The sequence below is a fragment of the Nansenia antarctica genome (genome assembly GCF_963989245.1).
Source record: "Nansenia antarctica genome assembly, chromosome: 10".
In the NCBI taxonomy this organism is placed as follows: Eukaryota; Metazoa; Chordata; class Actinopteri; order Argentiniformes; family Microstomatidae; genus Nansenia; species Nansenia antarctica.
Window position 1 is genome coordinate 1,505,315 of NC_137680.1, and position 8,837 is coordinate 1,514,151.

At 45.3% G+C, this 8,837-nt stretch overlaps 1 protein-coding gene across 1 annotated transcript in view; it reads left to right on the forward strand.

Moving 5' to 3' along the window:
* fhl3a (four and a half LIM domains 3a) overlaps positions 1–7,613 on the forward strand; it is a gene marked incomplete at its 3' end in the record, with an annotated part of 8,723 nt that extends 1,110 nt beyond the window's left edge. The window contains exons 2-5 of the mRNA XM_080540287.1: positions 840–1,014; positions 4,439–4,608; positions 5,467–5,653; positions 7,465–7,613. Coding sequence (XP_080396413.1) covers positions 840–1,014; positions 4,439–4,608; positions 5,467–5,653; positions 7,465–7,613 — 681 coding nt within the window. The remainder of the gene's footprint in view (positions 1–839; positions 1,015–4,438; positions 4,609–5,466; positions 5,654–7,464) is intronic.
* Positions 7,614–8,837: the final 1,224 nt, after the last annotated feature.

Genomic DNA, 8,837 nt, shown 5'->3' on the forward strand with positions numbered 1-8,837 from the left:
TCTCTGTCTCATTACTCTCTGTTTGCATATTTCATGTCTGGAGCTTACCCAGACAAAGCTTGCTCCCTCACCTCTGCTCGTAACCAGACACCCATGCATGTGCTTGTGTTGTCCAGCAGTCACTCTTTGCAATCTCTCCGGATGATCTACTGTAGAGCCCAGTTGTTTTTGTTGCAGATCAGAATGACTCAAAATGAGATATATGTACAAGTAGTCTGAAGTCTCTTATGAGGAATTACAGCGCTGAACAATTTCGGTCACTGAGTGATTTAGTTGCTGTTTTAAATACGAATCCTCTGGTCATTCTGAATCCAGTCTCACCACTTCTACATTGCACTTTAACGACATACATTTTTTGGGGGGGCATTTAGCAGACGCCTTATTCCAAAGCGACTTACAATCAATACATTTGAATACTAAGCATGAGAATCATCAATCCACCATTCGTTGCAGGAAGAGTAATCCAGCTCAGGCCCGGGGCCACTGATAGAAGGAAAAACCTTCTCCTATCACCTTCTTCTAAACCTAGTTTTTTTTTTTTTTTTTTACACTGGAGAAACAGAGAAACAGTACAAGGGGGGCAATAGAAGTTTTTAGGGACACAGTAGAGGGGAAAGCGGGTGTCTTTAGGAGACGCAGTGCTGAGGGGCAGAAGATGTCTCAGGAGGAGCAGTTAAGGTGTAACCTGAAGAGTAGGATGTATTCTGTTTAGAACTGTCCGCTGACTCCCATACGTTGCCGTTGTTCTCCCAGGAGCTGTTCTACGAGGACCGGCACTACCACGAGCACTGCTTCCCTAACCCTAACCCTAACCCTAACCGTTGCCGTTGTTCCCCCAGGAGCTGTTCTACGAGGACCGGCACTACCACGAGCACTGCTTCCGCTGCTTCCGCTGCGACCGCAGCCTGGCGGACGAGCCCTTCACCAGCCAGGACGACGCGCTGCTGTGCAACGACTGCTACTGCAACGAGTTCTCCTCCAAGTGTGTGGCCTGCGACAAGACCGTCATGCCAGGTACCCCTTCTACACACCCGTCATTGTCACAGTAGGCCTACACAGGGAACAGGACTGTACTCTCAGTGCTCTAACAGGACTGTACTCTGAGTACTCTAACAGGACAGTACTCTGAGTACTCTAACAGGACTGTACTCTTAATACTCTAACAGGACTGTACTCTTAATACTCTAACAGGACTGTACTCTTAATACTCTAACAGGACTGTACTCTCAGTACTCTAACAGGACTGTACTCTTAATACTCTAACAGGACTGTACTCTTAGTACTCTAACAGGACTGTACTCTTAATACTCTAACAGGACTGTACTCTTAATACTCTAACAGGACTGTACTCTCAGTACTCTAACAGGACTGTACTCTGAGTACTCTAACAGGACTGTACTCTTAATACTCTAACAGGAATGTACTCTTAGGTAGTTTTGTAACCCATGGTTCAGAGTTGTTTAATTAGCCAGTGCTAACTTGGTAAATGGACTGCACCTATATAGCGCCTTATTCCAAAGCGCTTAAGAATGGCCTGTCGTTCACCCATTCACACACCAATGGCAGCAAGCTACCATGCAAGGCGCCGGCCCGCTCATTAGGAGCAATTTGGGGTTCACTGTCTTGCCCAAGGACACTTCCGACATTGCAATCATTAGACGCCTGCTCTTATCATAGCTGTACATATTCACACAAGTTAATTTTATAGCCTTCATTGTATTATGAGTCAAATAAAATAAATTAAAAACAATAACAAAAGAATGCAAAAAAATAAATAAATAAATATCTAAAATCTAAATCAAACTCCAACCCTCCATCCACCCCCACCCTTATAAACCCACAATCCCTAATAAACAACTTCTCTAAATCTTCTTGCCCTGTCTTGTGCATCAGTCCCACATTCTTCCTGACCAATCCCTCAAAGACTTTCCACACAGTTATCCACTTTCCCTCAAATCTTGCTAAATTTCTCCTCAAATAAATTGCATACCTCGCCTGTGATAATACATAATACATAATTTAAACACCATATATTCACTCCCCTCCTCTTTCCCTCCACCCCAAATACCACCAACCTCCTCCACTCCTGCATCCCCACCACCTCCACCCCCCAATGCCTCCACCTCCTCTTCCTCCTCCTCCTCTTCCTCTTCCTCCTCCTCCTCCATCTCATCCCTCTCCTCTTCTTCGTCCCCCTTCTTCGTCCCCCCTCCTCCCCCCCCCACCTCCACCTCTTCCTCACTGCTAAAGTTTATATATAAACTTTTTCTTGCAAACTTTTCCTCAGACCAGAACGCAAGTTTGTGTCTGTTCACCTCTCGCACATGCGCATGCTCTACCTCCTGAGCCACATGCGCATGCTCTACCTCCTGAGCCACATGCGCATGCTCTACACCTCCTGAGCCACGGCCGCCCCAGCTAACTGTAGCCACGGCTCACTAAACAATGGGACTGATGGGGCCAGGTACACTGTGTTCCATATTTGTGTTCAAATCACCTCAAGGCAACTACTAACCAAGTCAGAAAGTTCATTTGAGTTGATTTGGCCATGTTGGCAATGTTTTACTTTGTCAAATTGCCCCCATCACTCCCATGGTTTTTTTGATCGCCGTGGATCAAGTTTGCCTGTGACACAGACTTGAGATTCTTCATGGGAAAGTACTTTTTTTTAGGGTAAGACTAAGCTTAATCTCAGTCTGGGAAAGCAGCTCGTAATGTCTCACCCGTCCATGGCAACTGTTTATCCTTACGTCATCCTTACACTTGAGAGTTGAAGACTGTTTGAAGGATAAACACACATAATTAGGCTTTTTTAATATTAAGATAATTGATATAATATATGTGGCTACAAGACTGAGGTCTGCACCTCATCACAGTAAGACTAAAATGGAGAGAAAGCGATATAGATAGAGAGAGGGAGGGAGGGGATGGGGGGGGGGGGGGGGTAGAGTTAGGGAGTCTGTGCCAAGGCTGAATGTGACAGAGTAATTGCCAGTTTGCCTGACTTGCTGTCTCTGAGCCAAATCCTCATGCCTGGCCAGCCGCCAAGCGACTGATGATAACAAGAGATAAGCCCGTAAACTATTTCAGCACCACTGTATCGGGCCAAGCGAAGAGTCATAAAACAGCAAATGATTCCAGGAAGAGTGTGGCGTGGCTTTTTTTTCCGGAATGACTTCTCACTTGTGGTCAAATGTGGTAATTTGCAGTGTGCTGCGCTGCTAGAGCGAGGCAGCAATGAGTGAGCACCCCTTCATCTGGGGTTTGTTGTCTATGGGAGTTTGTTTCTTTTTCAACTTGGTTAAGCTCAGCGCAGGTATAATTTTCTTCAGAACTTTTTCCCCAAAACCTTAAATCACCCCAACTACTAACAGAGCAGACAAGGCCCACCTCCTCTCTCCCAATCCTCTTCTCTCATACACACACACACACACACACACACACACACACACACACACACAATGTGGGCTGTCATCCTGGTTTATGATCAGGTGTTAAGTTCAAGTGGTTTACAAAAGCGCTGCAGCCATGGCAGGAAAGGCAGGGACTAAACAGGGTATCCGCGGTGTCTTGAAAAGTATTAAAAGTTGATAAATCAATCTTGGGAAAATCAAGACCTTTAATAAGTATTAAAAAGTAATTTTTAAAAAATGTTGTTGGTATTTTTCTGAATTAAACATTTTTAGTAAAAGTTCGTGAATTTATTAGTTTTATTAAAAAACAAAGATGAACCGGACATTGTGTTGTATGATAGTGGTCTAGTCTATTGCAAACTAAAACTGTTAAGTTAAAGGTGTCACTGATGTAAACGGTTACAGCTCGAAGTGGCGGTGAGGTCTGGAAAAATATTGACAAGGTCTTTAAAAAGGTTTTGAAATTAACCTCAAGATTCCTGTATATACCCTGAGTAGGTAACATAGACACGGCTGTTCTAGTGTCAACTGTCACTTAGATCCAACTGTCACTTAGATCCAACTGTCACTTTCAAATTAACCTCAAGATTCCTGTATACACCCTGCTAAAGAGAATCCAAGTCCTTCTAACTGAATCCTCAGAAGCCGTTTGGTCCCTCAGATTGAGCTGAGTACTGAAACGCTCTGTGGGCTTCCAGGGTTTTCCATCCAGGCGTTGAAGTGTTGAGCTGTTCTCACTGAATCTTTAATGTGAACAAAACATTTCCTCAACAGAAGGACATTCTGTTATTATTGCTGCTGTCTATTGTCATTCGTCATCTTCGTTTAGCCTTGTTTTGAGTGTTCTTGCACGTGGTGTCCTCTTACACCATTATTTTTCTCATTTCCCCTTCTGTACGTCTCTCTCTCTCTCTCTCTCTCTCTCTCTGTCTCTCTCTCTCTGTCTCTCTCTCTCTCTCTCTCTGTCTCTCCCTCCCTCTCTCTCTCTCTCTCTCTCTCTCTCTCTCTCTCTCTCTCTCTCTCAGGAACCAGGAAGCTGGAGTATGGCGGTTCTACGTGGCACGAGGGATGCTTCGTCTGCCACGGCTGTGAGCAGCCTATCGGCTCCCAGTCCTTCATCCCAGACAAGGAGGACCACTACTGCGTGCCGTGCTACGAGAACAAGTTCGCCCCGCGCTGCACCCGCTGCAAACAGGTCAGTGTGGAGGAAGCAGAGGCGGCCATCTTTCAGGTTCAAAGGTTCAGTGTCATGCACTGAGATTACAAGGGAGTGTACGTGTGACAGTAGAGATACAAGGGAGTGTATCACAGATACAAGGGAGTGTATGACAGTAGAGATGAAATTGTTACTCGCAAGCTCGACACTTTGAAGAAAAAGGTCCAATAAAAGTGTAACCCTCATATGAAACATGATCTTCCATCACTACAAATAGCTCCAGTTGCTGTTTTAGTCAGGGTTATATATATATATCCTTCTTTTAGCATTGTGCCAATGGCCCCTGGTCTTAGAATAGATTTATTTTTTCTTATGATGACTGATGTATAGATGTGTTACTTACTTTAGACGAATGTACTTTAGTTGTAAGTCACTTTGGATAAAAGCGTCTGGTAAATGGCACAAATGTGAAATATACTATGGTGAGAAGAAGTATAGCAAAAGCTGCTGCCTTATCAGTGATGTCAACATAAGTTCATAGTGTAGTCTTGTGGTTACAGAGTGGTCATAGAGGTGGTTATAGTGAGTTTTGTAAAGTTGTGACGTTAGAATTATAAGGTTCTATCTCCATTTTTGTCAAAATGTAGTTTTTTACATAATCTGATCCATTAGGTGTTTATTAATGCCTGTGTGGTGTTATTTTTAAAATGTTGACATTTTTTAGTTAGTAATTAATAAAATACAAAGGTTCCATCTCACAAAACATAATGGAATGTAAAAACTTTGACGCTCAATATCTCAGAACTACCCTAAACGGAGATAGAACCTTATCATTCTAAGCTCACGAAGTGGAATCGGTCTTCCGCTGAACCCCTGATGTGCTCCTCTTCCTCTCAGGCGCTGGCTAAAGGCGGTGTGACGTACCGGGAGGAGCCGTGGCATAAGGAGTGCTTCGTGTGTACGGGCTGCAAGGTGCAGCTGGCCGGCCAGCACTTCACCTCGCGCGAAGACAGCCCCTACTGCCTCAAGTGCTTCGGTAGCCTCTATGCCAAGAAGTGTGAGGCCTGCACCAAGCCCATCACTGGTAGGATCACGTTACACAGCTACTACCCACTAGAATGAAACCCTGGAGAGTGTTGACCTATCGCTAAGCCACGCCCCCCAAAATGGAAATTGTCCAATCATATCAGAGCAAAAGTCACTATACAGGCAGAAAACTCGGACAAACATATAGATATCGCTAATATCTGATGGTGAAAAGCTTCTAGACTAAATAATCTTTAAAAAAACATGTCTGTTACTTGCTGTCAGAAATCAGAAATCTGAAATTTGCCAACTACCCGCCGCCATTGTAATAATAATAATAATAATAATAATTTATTAAATTTATATAGCGCTTTTCCAAGGCTCAAAGACGCTGACAATATAGGATACACATGGGGACACACAAAAACAACAAGTAACAACAACAAGTAACATGGAACACAGAGTCAGCGAACGGGGAGGGGGGGGGGGGGTGGTGTAGAGTCTGGTGTTGATGTTGCTGGGAGCCTCGATGGATGTGGCGGCGGCAGCGGAGAATGCCTGCCTTGGTGGCAGCAGCAGCAGTGAGGCGATGGTTGTGGTTCAGTGAGTGTAGGTGAGACGAGAGAAGGGCAGGGGGAGGTGGGGGGGCAGGTGAGATGGCCGGGAGTCCAGGGCAAGACGACAGGCAGTGGACCAGAGCGACAGCGCGGTGCCGCCGTTGCCGTTGTCATCTGTATTGCCAGCCTGGGACCGAACCCGCGCGGCCGGCCAGCCTAGCCGTGCCATGCCAGCGACCAAATCGCGCAGCAGTGAGTGAAGGCTGGGAAGGACCGACACTCACCTGCGGAGATGGCAACCCCCGAACCGGGGAGGGAGCGGTGGCTACCTCCCGGGACGAGGGTAATAGCACAGCACGGCCAGGCCAGCGATGTCTGAGAGCGGCGCGCAGCGGGTCAGTCGGCAACACAGAGCCGGGGGACAGGAACGGTGAGGCGGTGAGTACTGCAGTCCGGTAGTGAAGGCGGTGAGTACTGCAGTCCGGTAGTGAAGGCGGTGAGTATTGCAGTCCGGTAGTGAAGGCGGTGAGAGGCGGGAGATGGCGGGGGGGAAGGCAGCGGAGGTCGGCGGGACAGGATACAAAAAGGATAAGACAGGATACAAAAAGACAGGATACAAAAAGACAGGAGACAGGACCGGGAAACAGAAGCGGCAGTCACAACGCGGACGCCAGCGTGCTCTGAACCCGGAAAAACAACTACGGGAAACGCAACAGGACAAACAGGACGAGACAGGACGAGACAGTAACAAAAGTCATTTGTAAGTCATTGAATGTCATTCAGTTACGGTCGGTCAGTCAGTCAACTGTCAGTGAAGCGTTGTTTGTTTGTCCGAGTTTTCAAAGGGGGGGGGCGTGGCTTAGTGATAGCGTCCATTGCATCAAATGCTATTGCGATTGTTCATCAGAGTGTGTTGGGGACGGGGGGGTGGGGATTGTTTACAGGTGGAAAGGATATGTTTTTATGCTCCCACTCATGATAACCCATTGTGGAAATCTGAAGAAATCAAACAGGCCCAAACCCTTAAAATATTTAAATCTAAGCTAAAAACCTTCATGTTTTGCACCAGTTATGATTAAACACAAACACTTCTATCAATGTCTTTTTTCCATTAACTATTGTTTTTTAAAAATGTTTTATCTATTTACTTCTTATATTTGCTTTTATTCATTGTATGTTTTATGTTGGGGTTAGACATTTCTTATGCTCCTCTTGCTGTATTTTTAAATAATGTATGTAAAGCACTTTGAATTGCCCCTGTTGTATGAAATGTGCTGTACTAATAAACTTGCCTTGCCTTGGTCTTGTTCAGGTTTCGGAGGAGGGAAGTACATCTCGTTTGAGGAGCGCCAGTGGCACCAGCCGTGCTTCGCCTGCTCCGAGTGCTCTGTGTCCCTGGTGGGTGCCGGCTTCTTCCCTGACGGCGACAAGGTCCTGTGCCGTGACTGCAACAGCAGTTAGAGACCCCCCCTACCCTCCTTCCCCCTCCTCACCCACCTCACCTCACACACTCAACAACCAGAGGGCCCCCCCTCCCCCCACACACACACACACTACCAAGGCTGTTACTGTTGTAGGCCCACACACTGTGCCTCTCAGGTCACGCCCAAATACAGTACACACACGCACGCACGCACGCACACACACACACACACACACACACACACACACACACACCTACACACCTCGCTCACTAGACCACGGCTGTATCCATCATCATCATCATCATCATCATCATCATCATCATAATCCTCGTGCTCTCCAGTGCTTCTTGTTGCTGCCAAGCATCAGGTTACTGCAGCGCTATCAGACACAATTATCGGCTCAACCAATGTTGATATAACGTTGCTGAGGAACATTCTCATAATGGTCCCACTTTTTTATATTCCCCAATAAGCATGGTTGTGTTTAGCTTAACAGAGGAAAAAGTCCTGAAGCTTTATTGTTAGCTGATAAGTAGGGTCATTTGATGACTTGCCAAAGATTGGAACCTGCCAAAGAAGCATAGCATCTGCTGTAAAACAATGAAAGTTATGAAACAATGGAAAACTTTTGGGATCCAAATGTCACTGAAGAAATACATTTCTGCATCGCTCCATTTATGTGAACTGAGCTTTAGGAGGCTAGAGGATGTTGGGTTAGAGGATGTTGTGGTAACATTGACCAACCAACAAATTGTCCTTTGAACATAGTTTGAAATCGTACTATTTCAATGTAGTACAGTAGTTGTGTTTGCCAAAATACTGACTATGCAAAAAGTGCCTTAAATATCATCACGTTACATAAGATGTATGTATTATCGAACCAAAGATGCAAGCATTTCTTTTTTTTCTTTTTTTAAAACATTAATCACTACTAATGAAAAATACTCTATACTTTGGAAGCAACCACAGGACACTGATATTTACTGCGATGTATACTTGATGAATACATGTTTCCATTGATGCAGTTGTGTGCATATTGAATGTTGCCTTATCTCTTGCCCCCTGTTCTGTGTCTAATAGTTGCTGTCATGCTTTAGCTGTCTCACTTATCCTCTACAATCTATTATATATGCAAGCCATGTTATCGCTTATTGCGACGCAACCTTCAGACTCCAGAGAGTTAAAGACTTTGTTTGTAAAGTGAATGTGAACGAGTGAAAGAGATGGAGAGACAGAGAGAGAGTCTGATTATAAACTTAAT